General features: G+C 40.6%; 1 protein-coding gene across 1 annotated transcript in view; it reads left to right on the top strand.

Moving 5' to 3' along the window:
- Window positions 1-26,415, top strand: part of ZBTB11 (zinc finger and BTB domain containing 11) — a 43,668-nt gene that overhangs the window by 5,020 nt on the left and 12,233 nt on the right. Inside the window, exons 2-6 of the mRNA XM_006143580.3 lie at window positions 11,812-12,047; window positions 13,008-13,239; window positions 21,422-22,269; window positions 22,509-22,685; window positions 25,871-26,116. Of these exons, the coding sequence (XP_006143642.1) occupies window positions 11,812-12,047; window positions 13,008-13,239; window positions 21,422-22,269; window positions 22,509-22,685; window positions 25,871-26,116 (1,739 nt within the window). The remainder of the gene's footprint in view (window positions 1-11,811; window positions 12,048-13,007; window positions 13,240-21,421; window positions 22,270-22,508; window positions 22,686-25,870; window positions 26,117-26,415) is intronic.

Here is a 26,415-nt window from a genome sequence, read left to right as displayed (position 1 = left end):
TCAAGAATGCTGAAGCTGAAACTAGTTCCAGAAATGGTATTTATAACAGGTATTGGTAGTGATTGAGAACTAATAATTACTAAAACGAGCATTTTTTTCTTTTTAAAAAATTTGCTATAGGGTGTGTGTGTTTGCTTATGGGGGCCAGAGGTTGTGGGGGTGACGTGAGAAAGTCCTCCCCAGGGGAGATGGTTATTTCACAGTCCCTCCTGTTGCACGATGGCTTCTATGATGCTGTCCAGGTTCTTGACGTTTCGGACAAAGAACTGAACAAAGCACACAGATACCAGAAGGGAAAGGTAGTGTATTACGTACAAGCAAAAGTGCACTCCTAAGAGGTGGGACCGGGCCCGAGTGGACAGAGAAAAAGTGACTCTAAGGCCCTGGCAGTTACATTATGTGAGGGTTATATTTTTTGATCTAGGTTGTGTCAGTTGATCATTGGCTGAACCCACTGATTGTTCCCATCTCAGTAGCTATATTAAATGTGGCTGGGCTCATTGGTCGATTGATTTAATTCATTTCTTTTTTTTAAAAGCTTTATTTAGTTTTATTTATTATTTTTTAATTTGCTATAGGGCACATGCACTCACCAGAGAGAGAGAGATAAGGTAAGCTGCCAGGTCTGAAACTTGAACTGCAATTGGCCATGTGAGAGTCCAGCACCACACCACCTGCTGGTCCCAAATTATTTATTTATTTATTTTTTAATGTGATCAGAGAGAGAAAGTGAGAAAGTAAGCCTCCAGGTCTGGGACTCAAACCACAGTCAGCCATGTAGGAGTCCAGCATCCCAGCCACCATGCCACCTGTCACCAGGCTCACTGATTTATATCATTGGTTATTTCAAATGTGGCTTAATCAGCTAGACAACCCCCACTGATCTTCTGCCTGTGTTACCTTGGGCAGAGAATTTTCTACCCCTATAGGGTTTTTCTATCTAGTCATATAGGCAGATGCTCCAGCCCCTTACATGTTTCCATTTGCTAGCTTTCTCCTGCCTCACTTCTCCATTCTCCTGAAATATTGGGCACGTATATACAAGCACCCAGTATGTTTTTCAGGCCACCAAGTTCAAGCCTTAAACTGTATAGTCAGACGTGGGATCTAGCTACTTTAACCACCTCATCATCTGGCTGTCCTAATGAAATAAGCACTTTAAAAAAATTTTTTTTTTAAATTTAAATCATAAATTGCGTGTGCTTGCCAGATACAGATTGAGAGAAAGTACCCCCCCCAGGAGGGATGGCCACATTACAGTCCCTTCTCCATTTTCCTCTTGAGATTTTGGGTACACATGCATATGCATCTGGCATGTTTTTCAAGCTTCCTGGTTTGGGACTTGAACCATGCTGTTGGCCCTGGGATCCGGCTGTGAGATCCTAACCTCTAAGCCATCTGTTGACCCAAACCAAGGTTTTTCTTTTTAAAGAGTTATATTTTATTTAATTTTATTTATTGTCATTTTATATGTGTGTGTGTGTGTGTATGTTTTTTTTGAAGTTGACCAGAGAGAGATAGTGAGAGAGAAGGAAAGTGAGAAAGCAATCTGCCAGGTCCGCACTTGAACTGCCGTCAGCCATGTGGGAGTCCAGCTGCCTTAGCCACCACACCGCCTGCTGGCCCCTAAAACCAAGTATTTAAGACTACCAAGTTTTTGTAAATTTATTTCTTCCATGAGCAAGAGAAATGCAGCACTCCCAAAAGAGGTTTTTTTACGTTTATTTTTATTCTTGATAGAGTGTGCATGTGCACACGGGAAAGAGAGAAGCACCTTCCACAGAGTTTTGTCGCACCACTCACTATTCTCTTCCCCAGCCCTCCATCTTGTTGGGATTTTGGTAGTGGTGGTATTTTAGGGCAACTGAGGGATTTGAACTAGTACTGCTGTTCAGTTTGCTATTGATTGTACCACCAGACTTGGTCACCCAAAAGGATTTTGATGTTAGGATCCACTCAGCCTCTGGCAGCCTGGGGTCTTGGGCTGTACCCTGTTTACTCAGAGAGGACACCAGCTGGGAAGCTTCTCCTGTGGGTCAGCCTGCTGTGCTACAGTCCTTCCTCCAATGACAGCTTTTACAGTTACAAACTAAATGGTTACATTGTAGACTGTTTATCTGCTAGTTACTTTGATTTGGTCTGTTTAAGTGCTAAGAAAAGAACTATTCCACTGATTTGTCTTTTTTTTGTTGTCTGGAAAGGTATGACACATTTTTATGTAGAAAAACAGAAAAATACACCATGACTTTCCCGATGACCTAGGAGTTAGAGATATGCTCTGACATATATGCTAGAGTATTTCAAAATCAATTTACTAGAAGTTGTACACATGGATAATTTTGTGGAATTTATTATTTTTCCTTCTTATTTATTTACAGTCATTCACTATACATCAACAGTGTACAAAATGAGATTTCCCATCCAGTATTGTATATTGGCTCAATCAAAGATATTACCATACATGTTATCATCAACAAATAATTTTCTATTTCTTGTTTCTTATATATATTGCCTTTTTCTCCCCCCTTGATTCCCTACCTCTCACCCTCTGTCAACTCCCCCTCTTCTCCCACACTGTCTCTGGTATGTACAGTTATTTTCCCTCCGTTTTTCCCCACATTTTATTGATTCACTAAAGATCTTAATTAATTTATAGACTTTCAGTAGTACGCACAGCTGATATATATGTATTTATGAACACATGTCTGACTTAGGTGTAAACCTCATTGAGTAAAGTGAACATACTATAAAGTAATACCTCCCTGGGGCTATATAGCTTACTGCAGTCATTAAATAGGTATTAATAAGTATTTTTAGTGCATTTTTTAATTTAAAAAAGTTTTAGTTTTAATAGATCAAAATTTAAAAAAATGTTAAGAGAAATTTTCTTAAAATTTAAAGTCAGGAAAAAGTTTAGGATTCAGTTCAAATAATAGGTAGATGAACCTTTCAATGGTTCAAGAGAAGACAATAATTCTTCATTATGGAAATAAAGCATCGAAGAAAATCAGTAATATTTTACTCTAAAGTAAAAAAATTCTATTTCACTACTTCAGACTCACGTAGTTAATCTCTCTTCTACTGAATTTGCATTGTTACTGTGGTCTGATCTTTCCGTTTAAACTCTGGAAGTTAACGTTCAACTCTGGACTTGTCCCTAGCATTAGGTTGGCCATTCTCTTGGTTGTTTTTTGTACTCTTATTTCTGTATGTCCAACTTTAGTTTTCCTGGTGTAGCACTCCTTTCCTCACTTCTTGGAGAGCTGGTCTGGTGTTGGTAAATTCTTTCAGACTTTGTTTATCTGAGAATGTTTTTGTCTTTTTTTCCCATATGAAAGATAATCTTGCTGGGTTGAAATTGTTTTTCACTTAACACTTTGAATATATTTTCCCATTCTTTCTTTGCTTGCATTGTTTCTGATGAGAGGTCCGATGACGTTAGAGTGATGGTTTTTTTTGTTTTGTTTTGTTTTTTTGTTTTTTTTGGGAGAGGTTTTCGCTATAGGGCGTGTGTGCTCGCCAGAGAGACAGAAAGCAAGAAATCGCCCCCTAGGGGGGATGGGCACGCCACAATCCCTTCTCCTCCATTCTCCTCTCAGGATCTTGGGCACGCACGCACACGTGCCCGGCGTGAGTCGTTAGAGTGATGGTTTTTTTTGTTTTGTTTTGTTTTTTTGTTTTTTTTGGGAGAGGTTTTCGCTATAGGGCGTGTGTGCTCGCCAGAGAGACAGAAAGCAAGAAATCGCCCCCTAGGGGGGATGGGCACGCCACAATCCCTTCTCCTCCATTCTCCTCTCAGGATCTTGGGCACGCACGCACACGTGCCCGGCGTGAGTTTTAAGCCACCGGGTCCGGGAGGCGAACCGCGGTCAACTACGTGGGAATCCAGCGACCATAGCCATTACGCTAACTGCTGGTTCCCAGGGATATCTTTTGAAAGTAACTTGACATTTCTTTCTTGCCAATTTTAGTATCTTGTCTCTGTCTGTGGTTTGATCAGTCTGGCTATGATGTGCTTCAGGGAAGATCTTCTTGGGTCCATTTTACGTAGGGTCCTTTGTATTTCTTGGGTCTGGCTATTTGAGTGCCTCTCTAGGTTCAGAAAGTTTTCTTCCAGTATTTTGTGGAATAGATTTTCAATACCCTTATTAGTTTCTGGGATACCATTGATCTGGATGTTTGGACATTTAATAGTGTCTAATATTACTTGTATGTTTTTCTCATTTTTGGGGGGTATTTTCTCAGTCTTTTTTATTTTTCTAGGTCAGAGGCTCTATCTTCTACATCTGAGATTCGATTTTCAGTGTGCTCTAATCTACTTTTTATATTTTCAACAGAAGTTTGATTTCCTGTATTACAGCATTCATCTCTAACACTTCTATTTGATTCGTTTTTATGATGTGTATTTCCTCTTTCAGATCATGCAAGAACTTCCTCATCTTTAACTCAGTGTGTCTTTTCTTCTGCATCTTCTGGAGTTCCTTGTGTCTCTTCTGTTACATCTCTATTAGCTTTGTCACTATGAATATTTTAAATTCTTTATCTGACATTTCCATGAGTTTCCTTGTATTCTTTGTGGAGGAAGAAGAGTTATTCTTTTCCATTAGAGGAGAGATATTTTCTTGGTTTCTCATATTTCTCTGTGCCTCTGCAGTGGTTTTGGGTCATCTGATAGATAATACGTTTTTTCCTATTTTTTGGAGTTAAATCTGAGCAATCAGAGGAATATGGAAGGAGGTGACCTGCAGTCTGTAAACAGTACCGTTTTTCTCCCTTTGCACAACTGATTCAGTGAAAATTGAGGATTAATCTGACCCTAAAATTATTCAGGTATTTGGCTATTGAGCACCTACACCTGTCTAGAAAATCACTGTATGGAGACAGCAGAAAAGTGAGAAAGGTAAAAAGAAAAGGAATAGAGAAACCAAAGAAGAGAAATAAAAACAAGACAAAAACAGTAAGAAAAAGAGAAGAAAAACTTTTTTTTTCTCAAAAAATGAGAACCATATGGCACGCTAGCAATGGGATTGCTCAGAACTCAAATATAGATGGCTGCTGATTGGCTTATCCTATGGTGGCAGGGGCAAAGGTAAGGATTAGAAAGACAAAATAGTGGCAGAGAGCTTAGTTTAAAAATTAAACAAAAATAATAAAAATAGAAAGAGATAGAGACAGAAAGGATAAGTAGAGTACTCTAAACTGACTCCTGGCTAGACTGGAGCAGGGGTTGAAGTCTGGGCAGAGGGACTTCTGTGGTGGAAATCCTGGAATTTGTTACTAATGTTGCTTTTTCTAGAATGTTGTCATCTTAAGCTGTATTCTAGTACTTAGGCAAGATTGTAGCAACTTCCCTTGTCTGAGCACAGTGAGAGTCTGGCTCAGTGGCTAAAGTTTATGTATATTAGCTACCAAACTTCATAATGTAGAATGTTACTATTTTTTCTCTTCTCTTTCCATTTTGTCCTGTATTATTGTGTGTGTTGGAGTTTCAAAAAGAGTCCCGGCTGTTAAAAGCTGATGGGGCCAGGCCAGCAGGTGGCCTAGAGTTTAAGGCTCTGGATCCCACATGACTGACTCAGTGGTTCAAGTCCTGTACCTGGCAGCTTGAATTCTAGATAATCATGCATGTGTGGCAAAATCCCTAGAGGAGACTAGAAGAGAAGAGATTGTAGTGTGCCCATCCTCCTTGGAGGTGACTTCTCATTTTCTCTCTTTGTCTCTCTCTGGCATGTGCACTCTGCAGTTAAAACAAAAAAAAAAAAAAAAAAAAAAAACAACCCAGAAGAGATTGTGGCATGACTCTACTCTCCCTTCTGGGGTGTGCTTTCTCTCTCTCGGGTGAGCAGGCTCACCCTATGGCAAATTATTATTATTTTAATGGAATCTTTTTTTGTACTGACTGATCGACTTACATTTGTGTGTGTGTGTGTGTGTGTGTGTGCATGCATGCGTGTGATATATATCACACACACACATACATTTGACCAGAGAGGGATAGAGTGAGAGTCAGAAAGAAAGAGAGAAAAAGTGAGAAAGCAAGTTGCCAGGTCCGGGACTCAAACTGTGGTCGACCATGTGGGAGTCTAATGCCCTTAACCACACTACCTGCTGGCCCGCTATGGCAAATTAAAAAAAAAAAAAAGGAAAAGGAAGGAAGGAAAGGGTGGTGCTGGGATCTATAGTTGAATGCATCCAAATTGTGAGAGTAAGATTTAAGTTTGGAGGGGGAGAAAAAAGAATTACACTAGCAAAATCATGTAGTAGGATAAATTCACTGCCTCCAGAAGTTCCTATCTTAAGAATGGTTGGTTGGTTAAGATTGCTATAGAGCATGTGTGCTGGGTTGGGGGTGGGAGGGAAAGCGAGCAATCACCCCTAGAGAAAATGGTCACCCTGTGGTCCCCTTTCTGCTCTCTTCTCAGTATTCTGGGCACACACACACCCAGTATGTCTTCCAAGCTGTCCAGTCTGGGATTCAACCATGTAGTTGCCAGTGTGAGATCTACCTGCCTCACCCTCCACACCATCTACTGGCCCAAAATGGATTTGCTTTTGAAACTATCAATCGATGTTGCTGTTATCTAATCTAAACTTGACAAGATCAGGTTGATGTAAAAGAAAGCTGTTAATTAACCACTTCTGACCTTTCTGAAGAAAACCAAGCAAAACCAAAAGTTGACGGACAAATGTGCTTGGAGCTTGAAATAGAAGCCACTAGCAGGACATGGTTCCTGTGTCTAGCACTGACCAGAGAGAGAAATTCTTTAGGAACTCATGGGGAGTTGTTTTTTGTTTGTTTCTAGGGAGAAATTTTTGCAACAGGGCACGTACTCTAGCTGGAGAGACAGAGAGAAAGTGAGAAATCACCCCCGGAGGGGATGGCCACGCCACAGTTCCTTCTCCCTTCTCTTGGTATTTTAGGCATGCACACACATGCACCAGGAGTGATTTTCAAGCTGCGTGTCTGGGACTCACACTGCAGTCAGCCATGTGGGAGTTCACTGTTAACCACTGTACCGCCTGTTGGCCTCGCTAGGGTAATTTTTGAGACAATCAGTTATCATACACTAGTATCATGTTTTTGTGTAGTTGTCCTTATTTTCATCCTTGTTCAAATGTTTTCTGTGTAGTTTTTCCAATATCACTTGAACTTACCTAGTTAATACTTTAATCAAACCTTTGCTGTCTGCAGGGTATACTTAAATGTGTGTAGAATCATAAAATGTTTAGAAATATATCCAAGATTAACTAGAATAACAGCTTTTTGTCTTTGTTTTGAACATAGGAATTTCCATAGCAGGACTCCTTGTTCTGTATCTTTCTTTCTTAGGGATAAACATACTGGGTTGTCAAAAAAGTCATAACACGGTTTTGCAGAGAAAAACACATCATGACTTTTCCAGTGGCCCAATATATTTATATTTGCTTACATATTTGTTTTCTCTTTTACGTATCTATTCACATCCCTTTTTATTGTAATAAAATATACATACTGTAAAGTTTACCACTTCATCCATTTTAAGCACACAATTCAGTGGCACTAAGTACATTCACATTTTGTACAACTGTCACCACTGTTTGTCTCCAGAAATTTGTCATTAACTTGTTCTTTTTTTCCTTTTTTTTTTTTTTTTTTACTTAATAAATACACTTATTTTGGATTTGCTAGAGGGCATGTGCTCATGGGAGAGAAAGTAAGGAACTTCCCCCACATGGGAGATGGCCACACCACAATTCCTTCTCCATTTCTCCTTTCAGGATTTTTGGCTCATACGCACACACACACACGCACACACACACACGCACACCTGGCATGTTTCTCAAGCCACTGGGTTTGGGATTCAAACTGCATGGTTGCCTGTGTGGAGTCCAGCTGTCTTAACTACCATGCCACTGGCTGGCACAATTTATTTACCCTGTTAACTATATTTAAAATAAATACTCATCCAGCCTTATATTAGTGGGTTTTTTGTTTGTTTGTTTGTTTTTCCCTGTCTTTTTAGTTTTGTTTTAATGAGAAAGAGGTTTGGCAGGATTTCACCATGCTATGATTCACCTGCCTGAACCTCCCAGTAGGCTGGGATTGCAGTCATGCACCATCATAATACCTGGCCTACTTTACTTGGTCCAGGAGTGGAACCTAGGCCCCCTGGGTAGGTCCAACCCCCTGCAGCACTGCCCTGTCACCTACACCACCACAGCTGGGCCATACATTTTTACTTTTTTTATTGAATAGTAAATATACCTGACTGTACTAAGCTCATTATACAGTAAATAGGTGAACAGAATAATAATTCATGACATACAGCATGTTTAGTGAACTGGCAACAGAGATATTTGGTCAAAGAAAGGCAGAGGAACTTTGTCCTTTAAGAATTAGAACGGGGACCAGCAGTTGGCGTAATGGCTATGTCGCTGGACTCCCATGTAGTCTACCACGGTTTGAGTCCCGGACCCAGTGGCTTAGATTCACGCTAGTTGTGTGTGTTTGTGTGTGTGCGCGCGCGCGCGTACCCAGGATACTGAGAACAAAATGGAGGAGAAGGGATTGCGGCGCATCCATCCCCCCGAGGTATGCTTTCTCACTTTCTGCCTCTCTGTCTCTGTCTTTCTGGCATATAGCACTGGCATAGCAAAAACATCTGGCATCCACTCTATGTTGTATCTATGGTTAGAAATGTACAGGGTAGGAACTCCTGGGATCTTCCACATTTGTTTAAGGTCTCCATCAACTGGCCACAATGTAACACTTGTGCTGAGTTACTCTCGGTACTAAACAGTCATCCACATAGGTTCCTTTATGTATGCATGGTAATCGTTCAAATCTCAAATCTTGGATCCTTGGTGATCCTTAGAGCCACTGGATACTTTTGCCCCAGTTTCTCAGTTTCAGCCATTACACAGTCAGTTACACAAGGGATACACTTGGCATACGAACAGTCCATCATTGACCGCATTTGGTCCAGTCTGGCTTTAATGGAAAAGTTGGTATCAACCAGGATGTGGTAAGGTGGACCCAGCTGTGTATTATATTGACAGGATAAGCAGGAAAGGTGTTGGGGGATGACTCTTTCTTCAGCGTGCTAGGGTCTTTCTTTTCAGGTTTTAATCTATCCTTTTCTTTAAGCCTCTGATCTCTGAGACTAAGCATTCGCTTCACGGTGGCATATTCTCTTGTTTTCTTTTGTTTCCCCATGCTCACACCACACTCTTGTTTCTTCTGGCCTTTTTACTTTTTTTTTTTTAAACTTGTGAGACATTATTTGTTACTGACTTTAATATTTTCAGCTGCTAGACTACAATCTCTGTTGATCTCTAAATCTACACACATACTTTTTTTGGATAAAAGTTGTATTTAACTCTAACCCATTCGTTCGTTCTTTTCTTTTTTTTTTCCTCTCAAAGTTTTTGCCATGGGGTGCATGTGCTCACCAGAAAAACAGAAAGAAATAGTGAGGGGAAAAGTGAGAAATCACACCTTGCAAGGGGGATGGCCACACTGCAGTCCATTCTCCAATCTCCTCTCAGGATTTTGGGCACACATGCACATGCACCCGGCATTATTTCCAAACCACCAGGTCTAAGACTTGAATTGCAATTGACCATGTGGGAATCCAGCACACTGTACCACCTGCTGGGACCCCCCAGTTTTATTTTTCTTAATTATTTAATTTTATTTATTATTATTGTTCTTGTTTTTAGTTTGCCCAGAGAAAGACAGAGAGAGGGAAAGTGAGAAAGCAAGCCACCAGGTCTGGTACTCAAACCATGGTCAGCCATGTAGGAGTCCAGTGCCTTAACCAACATGCCACCTGCCGGCTCCCCAGTATTTCTTTATGTTCTACAAAGAAGTCTTAAATTTGACAAATTCCTACATGAGCTTTCTTTACTGTAGAAATCAGTTTCTGATAATATTTATTGTGTATCTATAAAATGAGAATGTAATCGTTTGAATTTATTAGTTCAGTAAGTAGTCTTCTAAGCGAAACATAATAGACTTTGGGAAATGTGGCTTGAATACTACCTGAAGGTTGAAAGTATGAGGAACCTGATATAATTTGACACTTTTCGTGGATATAATATGTACCTCTATGTTATTTTAGCTAATAGCCTTTTCTTTTGCATCTATTTGGGGCTTGCAAGGGAGGGAAAGTTTCTGCCGCAGGGATGTTCCTGTGTAGATGGCACAGTGTTCTGAAAGTCACGCGTCTCTGGAGGCCCAGCTATGCCATTTACCAAATGTGACTCTGGACTTCTTAGGGCTTCATTTTTCTTTTCTGTAAAATGACAATTGATTGCCTCTGCCTTACAAGTTTGATGGCATGTGTGTGTGTCTGTGTGTTTGTGTGTCTGTGTGTGTATGTATAAAGTCTTCACCTCTTCCCCAGCATACTGAGCTGGAAGTTGAAATTCAAACTAGGCTTTTGGGATTAGCTTGTGTACAGTCAACTAGTGTTGATAGTGTATACTGTTATTTCACACAACCCTAAAATCTCATAACTTTCTTTTTTTAAAAAAAAAAAGAATTAGTTTATTTTATTACCATAATTTATTATTTGTTTAATTTGACCAGAAAGAGAAAAAGCAAGTAGAAAATCAGGCCTCCAAGTCTGGGGTTTGAACTACAGTCAGCTATGTGGGAGTCCAGTGCCTTAACCACCACGCCACCTGCCAGCCCTCAAATCTCATAACTTTCAAAATCAAAACTCTTATTTTACATTCTTATTACACATTTTGGTTGAAGTCCTATTCCAGGCTAGAGATTGGGTTCCCTTGTCTGTTTCCATCTGTAGTTGTGGTTAAAGGGCAGCTCCCACCTAGAACATGTCCACTGGGAGAGGGAACAATATCAGAGAATAGGTGTGAAGTACTCAGTGCCTCTTAAACGAAGCTTGTGTTTAGATACGGCACATCTTATCCATATTTTATTAGCTAGTGTGGTCCAGCCTGATACCAGAGGAAGAGAAGCATTACCTTGAGCCATGTTTAATTATATTATGTAGGTTAAAAAAAAAAAAAAAAACAGCTGAAAATTGATGGCTCATGTAGTTTTTGTTGCATGAATATGTTAACAACTCCCATAAAAATCGGTAGGGCTATCTAATCATTTTGTGTGGGGAAAGGGAATAACTGGGAATAAAAAAAAATAGCCTTTCTCAGCATGGAAATAAGCCATCATTTATAACCCCATATCTTTGAAAAATGTATCTTAGGGGCCAGCCAAGTGATGTGTGGTTAAGTCAGCTGAATCCCACGTGGCCAACTGTGTAGTTCGAGTCCAGACCTGGTGACTTGGAAAATATACTGGGTACATATGCACATGTTCCTGAAAATCCCAAAAGGAGAAAGGAAGAGGGGGAATTGTTGTGTGGCCATCTCCCTGAGGGAGTGATTTGTTAACATATTCCCTCTCTCTTTCTGTCTCTCTCTGGTAAATGTATATACCCTATAGCAAAACTAAATAATGATAATGAGTGAGGGACCAGCAGATGGCATAGCATTTACGTCACTGGACTTCTACATGGCCAACCGCGGTTAAGTCCTGGACCCAGTGGCTTCAAACTCACACCAGGTGCATGTGTATGTATGTCCAAGATCCCAGGAGGAGAATGGAGGAGAAGGGATTGCTGTGTGGCCATCACCCCAGAGGGTGATTTCTTTCTTTCTTCTGTCTCTGTCTCTCTGGCTAGCACACATGCCCTATAGGAAAAGCCTATCTCAAAAATAAATAAATAATAATAATAAATGAAAAAAAAAAAACTTTCTTACATTTCAAATAAGAACAGTATTTTGTCTTGATTTTTATTGTAGGTATACTAAAGCAAGTCAAAGATTACATTAAACAGTGTAGCAAATGCCAGGAAAAACTAGATCGCTCCCGTCCAATATCAGATGCTTCAGAAATGTTGGAAGAATTAGGACTAGATCTTGAATCTGGAGAAGAAAGTAATGAATCAGAGGATGACCTGAGCAATTTTACTTCACCTCCAACTACAGCCTCCAAGCCTGCAAAAAAGAAGCCAGTATCTAAACATGAACTTGTATTTGTAAGTGGCACTTTCCATTCAGCTTTAATATTTGTAACTATGTACTAAGGCTGCGTCATTATTGACTCAGAAATGGAAGATTTAAACAAGTCTATATGTCTCAAGTAGCAGTTATCGAATATAATAAAATGCATATATACTATTAGGTTGTTGGAAAAGTCCTGATGCATTTTTGCATAGAAAAACAGGGGCCAGCAGATAGTGTAGTGGTTACATTGCTGGACTCCCATAGGCTGACTGCGGTTTGAGTTTCAGACCAAGTGGCTTGAAACTCACACTGGGCCCATGTGCATAGGTGCCCAAGTTCCTGGGAGGAAATGGGATTGGAGCTTGGCTATTCCCTCTGGGGGTTGATTTCTCATTTTCCCTGTCTCTTCCTCTCCGGGGAGCCCACACATCCTAAGGCAAAAATCTCTTTAAAAAAAATGAAAGAGAAAAATATGTCATGACTTTTCCAATGACCTAATATGTTGTCATATGGCTACGAGTATGCTATACTGCCTCTTTATTGCTCATAAATATTCATCTTATTTCTTTTCAGAATGAGCTTAGTGATTCGTTGGTTTTTCGATATTTGCCCTTTCTTTTGTAATGATACATTGGTACAGGTAGAAAGAATACATTTCTGGAAGCAGTCTCTGGATCTTCAACAAGACAAAATTAATCTGCGAGGTCTTTTCATTTCTTTGCCTGCATTAGTTTCCTACATTATCAAATTTCTAACCAATAAAAGGCAACCAAAAGTGAGATACAGATTTTCACTAGGTCACATAGAATAAACATAGAAGAAATAGTGAAGACAGTGTAACTTTTTCTTTAGATACATAGGTAACAACATCAGGCTATGTTTTCGTATCTGTTAAAATGGAGTAGTGTCTTTTTTTAAAGTCTGTTATGGGTAAAAAAAAAAATACAGATGATTATGTACTACAACTCTTGTTCTCAAACTTATTTTGATAGGTTGACACCAAAGGAGTGGTAAAACGTTCTTCTCCAAAACATTGTCAGGCTGTCTTAAAACAGCTGAATGAACAGAGACTTTCTAACCAGTTCTGCGATGTTACGTTGTTAATTGAAGGAGAAGAGTACAAAGCTCATAAATCTGTTTTGTCAGCTAATAGTGAATATTTTCGAGATCTTTTTATTGAGAAAGGAGCTGTGTCCAGTCATGAGGCTGTGGTGGATCTTTCCGGTAAGAATTTTCTAATAATTTTGCTTTTCGTTTATAAGTACATTCTAGAAGAGGATGTGTCTTTCTTCCACACATAAGATTTATACTAAAATAGGAGAAACCCTTATTTCTTCTCTTCTAAATGAGCTTAGTGATTTGTCAGCAATAGACTAAGATGATCTGAAAGGTAGAATTATGAAGAAGGCTGCCGTTTTCCACCTCTGTCTCCTGGGTGAGACAGTTGGAACAGAAGAGTTTCCAGGATTTAAGCTGCTAAAAACAGTTTGAGAGAAATCCCACAACTGCAGCAGTGTTATTACACTAAGCAAATATATTATTTAAAAGTTGACAAGTGATATCTTACGTTGTGGAGCATGTGATAAGTACTTTGTTAGAGAGATTTTTGTTAAAGGTCATGTGTGTTCACCATAGAGACAGAGACAGAAAGCGAGAAATCACCCACCTGGGGGGATGGCCACACTGCAGTTCTTTTATTAAGATTAATCTTCAGAAGTCATTAAGATCATGACTAGCCACAGTGGTGGCACAGGTGATAAGCAACACTGGAGACCACATGGCCAACCATCTGAGTAGACCTGATCCTGATTAGCTGCAGGGCTGGGGGAAGGGGACTGCAATGTGATGAGACACTGGGGAGTTAAGTGGAAACACTCCTTCTGATACCAAATGATTTTGTTTGGGACTGATTCTAGGCCTCTATTGTATTCTGTTGGGGTTTTTTCTGCACTAGTAACATTTAGTCTTAATTACTTGAGCAAGAAAAGTCTCTCACCTGTTTTATTCAGATAGATCTTAGCTGTTCATAAATCCTTAGCTGTTACATAAAAGTCGTAAAATCAGTTTAACTTCTTTTAAGAATTTTTTTGAAGAATTATTTTATTTAACTTTATTTATTGCTGTTGTTTCAGTTTGACCAGAAGGAGACAGAGTGAGAGAGAAAGTCAGAAAGCAAGCTGCCAAGTCCAAGACTTGAACAGCAGTCAGCCATGTGGGAGTCCAGCATCTTTAACCACCACATCACCTGCCAGGCCCAAAATCAGTTTAACTTCTGAGAAAGAGAAAAATGAAACAATGTGTTTTGATTGGGATTACATCTAATTAATACAGCTTACAGATTTATCCACAGAGATAGTACATATCTTTTTAGAGTTATTCTACTATTTCTTAAGCTTTTTAATTTTGTTAGTTTCATCTTAAAATTTTATAATTTCTTTTCTTTTTTTTACTGTTAGTTTCTTCTAAAAATTTTATAATTTCTTTTCTTTTTTTTGGGGGGGGGAGAGTTTTTGGTGTCAGTGTGTGTGGGCTTGCCAGACAGACAGAAAGACAGAGAGACAGAAAGCGAGAAATCACCCCCCCCAAGGGGGATGGCCATGCCGCAATCCCTCTTCCTCCATTCTCTCAGGATCTTGGGCACGCACACACACGCGCCCAGCGTGAGTTTTAAGCCACTGGGTCCGGGACGCGAACCACAGTTGACTACATGGGAGTCCAGTGACATAGCCATTATGCTAACTGCTGGTCCCAAAATTTTATAATTTCTAATGTATTTTTGGTGTGTAATGATTTTATATATAGTACTATAGCTAAATTCCCCTAGTCATTTCAACATTAATCTATAGATTCTTTGGGACTTTCTACATAAAACAAATATATTTCTTGCTAATAGTAGTAGTTTTGTTTCTCCCTTTCCAGTCTTTAAAAAAAAAAAACACAAAAAAACAAAAAACCCACAGCAGTTGAATGGAAATGGTGGCGGAGGCATCACTTACCTCATTTCCAGTCCTCCCCCCCACAGAGTTTTTTTGTTATAGGGTGCGTGTGCTTGCCAGAAAGACAGAGAGAGACAGAAAGCAAGAAATCAACCCCCAGGGGGGATGGCCACGCCTCCCTTCTCCTCTGGGGATCTTGGGTACGCACGCACACGCGCCCAGTGTGAATTTAAGCTGCTGGATCTGGGACTCCAACCGCGGTCAACTCCATGGGAATCCAGTGACATAGCCATTATGCTAACTGCTGGTCCCTCATTTCCAGTTTTTAAAGGTGCTTTTCAAAAATCTCTTAAGTTTGGGGCCGACAGATGGCGTGGTGGTTAAGGCAGCAGGACTCTGTGTGACTGACCATGGTTTGAGTCCCGGACCTGGCAGCTTGCTTTCTCACTCTTTCTCTGTCTCTCTCTGGTCAACTTTAAAAAATAAAATAATGACAATGAAAACAATTGAATAAAATAATTATTATTTTTTTAAAATCTCTAAATTTGTTATTTCATGAAATCTTAAATAGCCCTTCACCATTAAGGAAATTTCTTCTGAAATGGATATTGACTTATCAAATACTTCCGTATTATTTTTCTTTTTTTTTTTTCTTTTTCCTTTTTTTATTTTTTTTTTGGAGAGATTTTTGCTATAGGGCACGTGCGCTCTCCAGACAGGCAGAGAGAGACAGAGAGATAGAAAGCAGGAAATCACCCCTCAGGGGGGATGGCCACGCCACAATCCCTTCTCCTCCATTCTCCTCTCGGGATCTTGGGCACACATGCACACTCACCCAGCGTGAGTTTAAGCCACCAGGTCCAGGACTCGAACCGCGGTTGACTACGTGGGAGTTCAGCGACATAGCGATTACGCTAACTGCTGGTCCCTTTTTTTCTTTTCTTTTGTTTTTTTGGAGAGGTTTTCGCTATAGGGCGCGTGCGCTCGCCAGACAGACAGAGACAGAGAGACAGAAAGTGAGAAATCACCCCCCAGGGGGGATGGTCACGCCACAATCCCTTCTCCTCCATTCTCCTCTCGGGATCTTGGGCACACACGCATGCACACGCGCCCGGCATGAGTTTTAAGCCACCAGGTCTGGGACGCGAACCACGGTTGACTACGTGGGAGTCCAGCGACATAGCCATTACGCTAACTGCTGGTTCCCAATACTTCCGTATTTTTCAAGACCTGATTTACTTTTCTCATTTTGCTATCATGGAAAATGACATTGATTTTCTCATGTTAAGCCACTTTTTTATTCCTGAGATTAGTTCAGTTTATAGTTACGATGTATCACCTTTTGAATAAGTTGCTGTTTGGTTTGCTAACATTGGTTAGAACATTTGCATCTACATTTTGAGTCATTTTCTTTTTTTTACATTGTGTCTGTCGTATTTTTTTAAGCAATTATTTAATTTCATTTATTTTAAGTTCTTTTAATTATTACTTTTTAAATTTCACTTATTTATTTATTATTATTACTATTTTAATTTGATACAAGGCACATGTGTTTATCAGAGAGAGAGAAAAAGAGAAAGTGAGAAAGCAAGCTTTTGGGTCTGGGATTTGAACCATGATCAGCTATGCAGGAGCCTAGCACCTCAGCCACCATGCCACTTGCTGGCCCAATTATTATTATTGTTTTTAAATTTACTATGGGGCACTTGCACTCACCGGGTGGCCAGGGGCGTAGGTGAGAAAGTGAGCCACCAGGTCTGGAACTTGAACTGTAGTTGGCCATGTGGGAGTCCAGCACCTTAAAGAATATGCCATCTGCTGGCTCCATGTCTGTCATATTTTGGTATCAAAATATGATATTTGGTATTAGCTGTAAATTTGTGTTTCCTCCAATTTTTACATATAGTGATATACTTTACTGTAAGATTAGAATTAGGCCAGCAGTTGGCATGGAGTTTGAGGCAGCTGGATCCCAAATGGCTGACTTGGTTTGAGTCCAGACTGGCCAGCTTGACAAAGACACCAGACACATAAGCCTGGGTTCCCAAAATCCTGAGAGGAAAGTAGAGAAGACGGGATTGCAGTGTGCCCATTCTTTCTGGGGTGGTGATTTCTTTTCTTTTCTTCCTTCTTTCCTTTCTTTGTCTTTCTTTCTTTCTTTTCTTTAAGAATTATTCTATTTAACTTTATGTATGTATGTATGTATGTATTTAAATTTGACCGGAGAGCGGGGATGGAGAGAGTCAGAGTTACCAGGTCTAGGACTCAAACCGCAGTTGGCCATGTGGGAGTCCAGCGCCTCCAGCCACCATACTACCTGTCAGTCCCTAGGGTGGTGATTTCTCACTTTCCCCCTCTGTCTTATTCTGTCTCTAGTGAACACATGCACCCTATAGCAAACTAACTAAATAAATAAAATAGAATTGTAACTATTTCTTTCTTGAATGTATGGTAGAATTGTAGTTAAAATGTGACCTGCAGTGGAATTTGGATGAAGATTTCTTAAATTATTACATTGAAAAGTTTAATGGCTACAGATGTGTTCCCTATTTCTATTTCTTTTTCTTTTGGGGCCAGCAGGTGGTGTAGTGATTAAGGTGCTGGACTCCCGTGTGGCCAACTGCAGTTTGAGGCCCGGACCCAGTGGCTTGAAACTCATGCTGGGTGAATGTGCATGTGTGCCCAAAAATCCCAAGAAGAGAAGGAATTGTGGCATGGCCATCCCTGCTGAGGAGTGATTTCTAACTTTTTGTCTCTCTGGCAAGCATACACATCCTATAGCAAAAGCATCTCTCTTAAAAAGAGAGAGAGAGAGAGAGAGAGAGAGAGAGAGAGAGAGAGAGAAGTACTCTCAATAGGATCTCACACCATGCTCCTTCTCCCTTGCCTTCTCAGCTAGCTAGGGTCATGGGCTGTGTGCCCATCATGTCCAAATTAGTCCAAGAACTAAACCCCTGGTTTCCATATGGCTCCCAGCATTGCAGGGTGTTGTGTTACTGCTATGCCACCACAGCTGGGTCTTACCTAGTTTAACTTGAGTAACTTATAAGAAGTTACATTTTTGTAGGAATTTGTCCATTTTGTCTACATTTTCAAGTTGATTGGCACAGTTTTTTTTTAGAATACACTCTTCTAAATGTCTTCAGCAATTGTAGATATCTTTTATTTTTTTTAATTGCCATAGGGTGCAAATGCTGAACAGAGAGGGAGAATGCACCCCTCAGTGGGGCATAACACACCGAAGTCCTTTCTCCACTTCCCCTTCCTGTCCGGATTTGTAGCATGTCTGCACACACACATGTCTGGTGTGTTTTCCACCAGCACTGAAGTTCAAACCATGCAGATGGCCATGTACAATCTGGTTGTCTTAACCATTGGGCTATGGAATCAGCTCCCATGTAGTTCTTTTCTCTCTTTTGGGGAGCTACTTTTCATCATCCTTTGCTTTTTTAAATTATTATTTTATTGTTATTTCAATTTATTTTATACATTCAATCACATTACTTAGCTTGCAAAGTAAAAATTCCAAAATGTGTACATTTCACACTGGTCCAGTTGACAATACTATAAGGTTATCCCTCAACAGATAATAACCCATTGCTTTTCCCCATAAATACCTTGCCTCTTTTTCTCTTTTACTGCTTTTTATTTTACAGTAAACATATGGTTTATATCTTTGACAAAATGGTTTTGCATATTTAAAGTGTTATTTGTAATCATAATAATTTTTTTTTTGAGAGTTTTTTTTTTTTTTTCGCTATAGGGCGCGTGCGCTCGCCAGACAGACAGAGAGAGACATAGAGATAGAAAGCGAGAAATCACCCCCCAGGGGGGATGGTCACGCCACAATCCCTTCTCCTCCATTCTCCTCTCGGGATCTTGGGCACGCACGCACACGTGCCCGGCGTGAGTTTTAAGCCACCGGGTCCGGGACGCGAACCGCGGTCGACTACGTGGGAATCCAGCGACATAGCCATTACGCTAACTGCTGGTTCCCTAATCATAATAATTTTTCATGGGAAATTTTTTTGTGACTTTGAACTTAGATGTTGAAAAGGTATTAAAGACCAAAATGTATTTTTAAATGACCTACCTTGGGTTTTCACTTGCTCTCATAATTTGAGTCAGGAGTATGTCCTGTCCTATTTACTTATTAGCTTCCCTAGGAGTGACTGAGCTAGCCCCGATGATGATATACCTGTTTTCACCCTGACTCCCAATGTAATGTAATAGTTGGAGGCTTTCCTGTGTATTGTCTACTACCTATCTGCATAAATGTAAAAGATCCCACTTTACATAGCTTGATTTAAAAGTAAAACATAGTGGGCCAGCAGTTGGAAAAGTGGTTAAGGCACTGGACTCTGGCTGTTTGAAAATCACACTGAGCATGCATGCATACCTGCCCAAAATCCCCATAAGAAAGGGGAGGAGAAGGGACTGTGGCATGGCCACCCTCCTTGGGAGATGATTTCTCACTTCCCCTCTCACTGTCTCTGTCTGTCTTCCCGGTGAGCGCTCTGTGACTGAAAATATATAAATAAATAATCACACAGTGTGCATTGTTTATGTGCTAAAATCCCGAGAGGAGAATAGAGGAGAAGGGATTGCAGAGGTGTGGCCATTCCCCTGGTGGGTGATTTCTCACACCCACACACCTCTCAACACCCTGTCTCTGGTAAGTGCACATGCTTTATAACAAAAACTAAATTAAAAAAAAAAACTGTAACACAGTAAATGTAACTTTTAGAAAGGTTGCTTTGGTTCAGTATATAGTTACAAATCTGTAAAATATATTACTGTATTAGAACAGCAAGATACAGAACAGTATATGTAATATGATGACACCTATCTTAAGGGAGGATAAGAAAATTTGAGTATTTAAAGAAATTCTGGAAAGCTATACAAATTAGTTGTGGAAATACAGTTAGAATTATCACTCTCCTTTTATTTTTCCCTGATTTTTGAATCATATGATTTTCTTTTTTCCTTTTTTTTTTTTTTTTGCCATAAGGTACATTTGCTTGCCAAAGAATCAGAGAATCAGAGAGACGTTGAGAGAGAAAGCAAGAAATCACACACCCCCTGGGGGGGATGGTCATGCCGCAACCCTAGCTCCCCTTGGGATTTTGGTTGTGCATGTACCCATGCATGGCTTGAGTTTCAAACCACAGGGTCTGGGGCTCGAACTGCACTTGACCACCTGAGAGTCCAGTGCCTCAACCACTATGCTATCTGCTGCTCCGTTCCTACCCCCCTCAGGTTTTGGCCATAGGGCGTGTGCACTCACAGAGGCAGGGAAAGTCTGGGGGAGTGGGGGTAACTACTTCTCCATTCTCCTCCTGGGATTTTTGGCATGCATGCACATGTGCCCAGCATGATATTTAAGCCACTAGGTCTGGGTCTTGAACTGCAGTTGGCCACATGGTAATCCAGTGCCTTTAACCACCACACCATCTGCTGGCCCCCAATCATATGAATATTAAGAATTTAAAATGACTTTGACGGGCCAGCAGATGGAGTGGTGGTTAGGGGCACTGGACTCCCTGATGGATGGCCACAGTTCAAGTCTTGGACCTGGGTGCTTCTTTTCTTGTTTCCCCCCTCTCTCTGATCAAAACTGGAACATAATAATGATAAAAAGATAAAATAATTCTTAAAAAAACTTAAAAAATGGCTTTGAAACTGAAGCACTGAGAATTTAGAAAAGAAAACAAATTGACCTTATTTTCCCACATAAAATAATAATGTAATACTTTCTGTTTACGGTGATTATTTCATTCCTTAGATCCAGGATAGGCAAACTACAGCCTGGGGCCAGTCCTCCTGTTTTGAAAGGAAAGTTGAATTGTCACACAGCCTAGCCATTCGTGTACATCTGCTTTCGGGCTATAGTGACAAAACTGGGTGGATGCCACAGACACCTATGGCCTACAGTATTTATCATCTGACTCTTTTCGGAATCATTTTGCTGACTTCTGCTTTGGCTCTTGGCTTATCATTTTTACTCATAGAACACTTGTTCTATCAAATTTTTATACGAGTATTATTATGAAAAAACAGATGAATTTACAAAATGAGGTTAGGGGACAGGTTGGTTGAACCCTACCTACTCATCTGCCTCCCTCTTTTTTTTACTCTTCATTCTCCAGCAGCTGTTTCTTGAGGGGAATTTGAGGAACCCCAGGGTTCTAAGGAGTACTGTTTGAAAATTGACTGCCTTACAACTCCTCTTGAGTTAGTAAGTCTGATATTATTTTCTTATTAGGCATTGAGACTTGGCTCATAGAAGTGAGTTAGTCAAGGTTTAATAAGCAACCACAACTGACAGCAAATCAGGAGTGATTAATTGCAGAATAAATGATTTATCTTTGTATTATTTTCATGTTGTCATAATTTTGTATTAATTGCCCTTAGAAGGTGTTTTAGTGTTGATTGACTTTTTTGTCCCCCGCCATTCTCGTTTCATACAGGTTTTTGTAAGGCAAGCTTTCTTCCTTTACTCGAATTTGCCTATACTTCTGTGCTAAGTTTTGACTTCTGTAGCATGGCTGATGTAGCCATCTTAGCTCGTCATCTTTTCATGTCAGAAGTTTTAGAAATCTGTGAAAGTGTGCATAAACTAATGGAAGAGAAACAACTAACAGTGTATAAGAAGGGAGAGGTACAAACAGTCGCATCTACCCAAGAAGTACCAGAACAGAATGGAGGCACAGCACCTCCTGTGGCAAGCAGTGAGGGAACCACAACAGCTTTATCTACTGAACTTGGGAATTGTGAAATCGTACTGCTGGTAAATGGAGAACTGCCAGCAGCTGAGCAGAATGGAGAAGTAGGACAACAGCCTGAGCCCCAGGTTTCTTCAGAGGCCAAAGCTTCTCTGCCCGCCGTGGGTTGTACAACTGATTCCCATCCCTCAATGGAGTCTGCCAAGTTAGTAACAAAAGACAACAAGGAAGAAGTAGAAACTTCAAACAGCGGAGAAGGTACCTGCACAGTTTCTAATATTCATCCTAAACCTTCCATAGAGAATGTAATCAGTAACTCTCCAGAGAACAGTGAGATGAGAAATGACACACCAGCTAAGGCTCTCTGTGCTGAAGACTTCCCAAAACATGATCAAGACCCTAGCCAGGCTTTAAAAGATGAGGAATGTCCAGATGCACCAACAGCGAAGACTGACCTCAACCCAGATGATGATACTTACAAAAGCAGGCTTCGGCAGCGTTCTGTTAACGAGGGAGGATATATCCGACTACATAAGGGAATAGAGAAAAAATTGCAGAAACGTAAAGCCATTCCCAAGTCAGCAGTTCAACAGGTAGGAGCTTTGTAGTACTGCTTTAAGTTGAAAGCCTTCTACTGATTTATTCATATGCTTTTGGTAAAATTTATTTGGCTGGGGAGTAGGGCACAAAGCAGTAACTTAAATGTTTTAAAGATCTATATTAAGAAGATACTGGGAATTGAAATATTTGTTAGAATTTGTAACACGATTCATGACCTTATAAGTTAAAATGAGTATGTATAGATAGATTGTGTTTTCTATTTCTTAATTAGGTGGCACAGAAATTAGTTCAAAGAGGAAAAAAGATGAAACAGCCAAAAAGAGATGCTAAAGAGAATACCGAAGAAGCGTCCCATAAATGTGGGGAATGTGGAATGGTTTTTCAGAGGCGATATGCCCTTATCATGCATACGCTGAAACATGAAAGAGCCAGAGATTATAAATGCCCGGTAAGTGTGCCTGGAAAGCCAGCTGAAGGTGGCTCTACCCTGATCCTAAATAGAATCCAACTTAACACTTGGTTGTTTTCCTACAACTTGTATTCTCTCCATAGTTCTTGTATTTCTATAATGGTCGTTTTCTGATTTGTTTATTTCATTTACTTTCTCCCCACCCCCCAACATTCAGTGTCTTAATGTCTGCTTTCTCCTGATACCCTACTGAGACAATAGTAATAAGATTGTTTTAAAAATGCAAATTGGGGCCAGTGAATGGTGTGGTGGTGGTGAAGATCCCAGGATTCCCCATGGCTGACTGCATGGTTTGAGTCTGAGAAATATACCAGGTGTGTGTGTGCATATACCCAAAATAACAGGAAGAAAATGGAGAAGGGATTGTGGCATGGCCATTCCCTGTGGGGTGATTTCTCACTTTCTTGTCTATATCTCTGGGAAGTACATGCATCCTATAGCAAACTAAAAACAAAAAAACAAAAACAAAAAGTCCACAAGTATGACTTAATATAAGTGATCAATGAAAAAGTTGCAGTCATGAAGCAATAAACCAATACTATTTTTTTTTGAGAGGTTTTTGCTATAGGGCTCGTGCGCTCACCAGACAGACAGAGACAGACAGAGAGATAGAAAATGAGAAACCACCGCCCAAGGGGGATGGCCACGCTGCAATCCCTTCTCCTCCATTGTCCTCTTGGGATCTTGGGCATGCACACACACGTGCCCGGCGTGAGTTTTAAGCCACCAGGTCCGGGAGGCGAACCACAGTCGACTACATGGGAGTCCAGCGAACTGCTATCTGCTGGTCCCCACCAATACTATTTTTAAAATTATCTTTTTTTTTTAAGAATTGTTTTATTAACTTTATTTATTTATTTTTATTTGTTTACTTAGGATTACAAGATAAGTGGGGCCAACAGGTGGCATTATGGTTATAGACTCCCACATGGCTGACCATGATTTGAGTCCCGGACCTGGCAGCTTGCTTTCTCACCACCCCCCACCCTCCATCCCTCTATGGTCAAATTAAAATAAGTGAATAAAGTTAAATAAAATAATTGTTTTTTTAAAAAATTAGAAGATAAGAGAAGCAAAATAGAGTAAAAAAAGTTAACTCTGAAAACAAAGTATGGTGGAAATGCTAGGCTGGGAGATCATTTTATTTATTTTTCAGAGTCAGTTTTTGGCTCACCTGTGGTGGCATAGGCAATAGGGATGTTATTGCATGGTGCTAGAGGCCTTGTGGAAAGGCTCCACATTCAAATCCTGCCCCGGTTCCTCTGAATGCAGGCGTTGGCTGCAAGCCTTGGGAGGAACACAGCGTGAAAATCCTATAGAGGGTGTGCCCATCTCTCTCTCTCCCTCCCTCCCTGGAGATAAATTTAGAAAAAAGTGTTTGTTTTTGGGACCAGCAGTTAGTGTAATGGCTATGTCGCTGGACTCCCCATGTAGTCGACCACAGTTTGAGTCCCAGACCTGGTGGATTAACCTCAGTGGGTTGTGTGTGCGTGCGTGCCCAAGATCCTAAGAGGAGAATGGAGGATAAGGGATTGTGGTGTGGCCATCCCCTCTGGGGGGTGATGTCTCACTTTCTGTCTCTCTGTCTTTCTCTGTTTGGTGAGTGCACACGCCCTATAGCAAAAACCTCTCCAAAAAAAAAAGATAAGGTTTTTGTTTTTTTAAATTCCCAGAGTGCATTTGCATTTGCCAGAGACATTGGTGGGGATTTGGGGGGAGCAAACCCCAATGAGGTATGGTCATATCACAAACCCTTCTCCATTTCTTCCTCATGTCAAGATATGGGGCGCACGTACACACACACACACACACACACACACATATGTGCCTAGCATGTTTTTCAAGCTACTGAGGCCCAGGTTTTTTTACCTTCAGTTTTTACAATAGGGTGCATGCACATGCCAGAAAGAGACCAGGGGTTGAGAGGGGACGAGAAAGTGAGAAATCACCCTAAGGCGGATGGCCACACCACAGTCCTTTTTTCTTTTTTCTTTTTTTTTTTTGTTTTTTGAGAGGTTTTTGCTATAGGGCGCGTTTGCTCGCCAGACAGACAGAGACAGAGAGACAGTGAAGCGAGAAATCATCCCCCTAGGGGAGATGGCCACGCCACAATCCCTTCTCCTCCATTCTCCTTTCAGGATCTTGGGCACACACGCCCAGCGTGAGTTTAAGCCACCGGGTCCGGGACTCGAACCGCGGTTGACTGCGTGGGAGTCCCGCGACATAGCCATTACGCTAACTGCTGGTCCCACCACAGTTCTTTCTCTATTCTACTCTTGGGATTTGGGGCACACATGCACACAAACCTAACACGTTTTCCAAACTGCAGGTGGGATCCAGCTGCCTTACCTACCATACTACCTGCTGGCCCTTGGGGATTTGAACCATAGTCAGCCATGTGGGATCTGGCTTCCTTAAGGCTATATGGTCGACTACCTACCTTCCCCCTAGTTTCATAAATGGGGAGCACATGTAATTTATATATAGATAATTTTGTTTGTTTTTGTTATGGGGTGTGTAACACTCACTAGAGATGGAAAAGGAAAGTGAGCAAGGACTCCCCGGGAGAGATGGCCATACTGCAGTCCTTTTTCCTCTGTTCTCCTCTTGGGATATTAAGCACACTTACATACATGCCTGGGAATTGAACCGCACAGTCGGCCATGTGGGATCCAGCCTCCTTAACCATCATGCCACCTGCCTGACCCTGCAGTAGGGCTTGAGTCTCATCCCTTTTATCTCTAGAATCTGGTACTAAATATATTGTCTTCTACATATATGTATTCATTATCTTATATCTTTTTTCTTTTTTTTTTTTTTTTTAATTTGCTAGAGGGCACATGTGCTTGTCAGAGACAAAAACAGAAGGAAACGGAGGGAAAGTGAGAAAGCAGCCCTTCATTGGGGATGGTCACATCACAGTCTCTCCATTTCTTCTCTCAGGATTTTGGGTGCACACATGCCTGGCATGTTTTTCAGGCTCTTAGGTCTGGAACTCAAACCACACAGTCAGCCATATGAGATCCAGCCACCTCAACCAGAATGTCACAGGCTGACCTTGTTTATATAACTAACACAGAAATGGAAAGTTAAGGTGAAGGTTGAGTTTTACGTAACATTTTGTAATGGAAAGATGCTCAGACAGAACTTACTTTTTCTTTCAGTTGTGTAAAAAACAGTTTCAGTACAGTGCTTCTTTGCGAGCACACCTTATTCGCCATGCCAGAAAAGATGCCCCCACCTCATCCTCATCTAATTCCACATCTAATGAGGCTTCAGGAACATCATCTGAGAAGGGCAGAACCAAGCGAGAATTTATATGTTCCATATGTGGGAGGACATTACCTAAATTATATTCCCTTCGAATACATATGTTGAAGCATACAGGTGTGAAGCCACATGCATGCCAGGTAAAGCCATGGTATTTATTTTGTTATTTTAAAAACATTTGGAATTTAACTCTGGTGATAAGACTGGTTGTTAGGTAGTCTGGAGTTACCCTTGCTTTTATAAATATTAGAGAAATTTGTGATTTCAATTTGTTAACTAGCACAAGAGTGATTTCCTGTTGCGTTTTTTAATTTGTTGTCTGAATTACAATTCAAAAAGAATCTATTTAGGATGTTCATGAAAATTCAGTTAGCTTCCAGAGGACATATAGGTGGGAAAAACTATTCATATCAAACAGCCATGCCTTGCCAACCTTCAG

Source organism: Tupaia chinensis, unplaced genomic scaffold (genome assembly GCF_000334495.1).
Source record: "Tupaia chinensis unplaced genomic scaffold, TupChi_1.0 Scaffold000100_1, whole genome shotgun sequence".
In the NCBI taxonomy this organism is placed as follows: Eukaryota; Metazoa; Chordata; class Mammalia; order Scandentia; family Tupaiidae; genus Tupaia; species Tupaia belangeri.
Note: the sequence above shows the minus strand (reverse complement) of the source record. Positions and strands in the feature narration are given on the sequence as shown.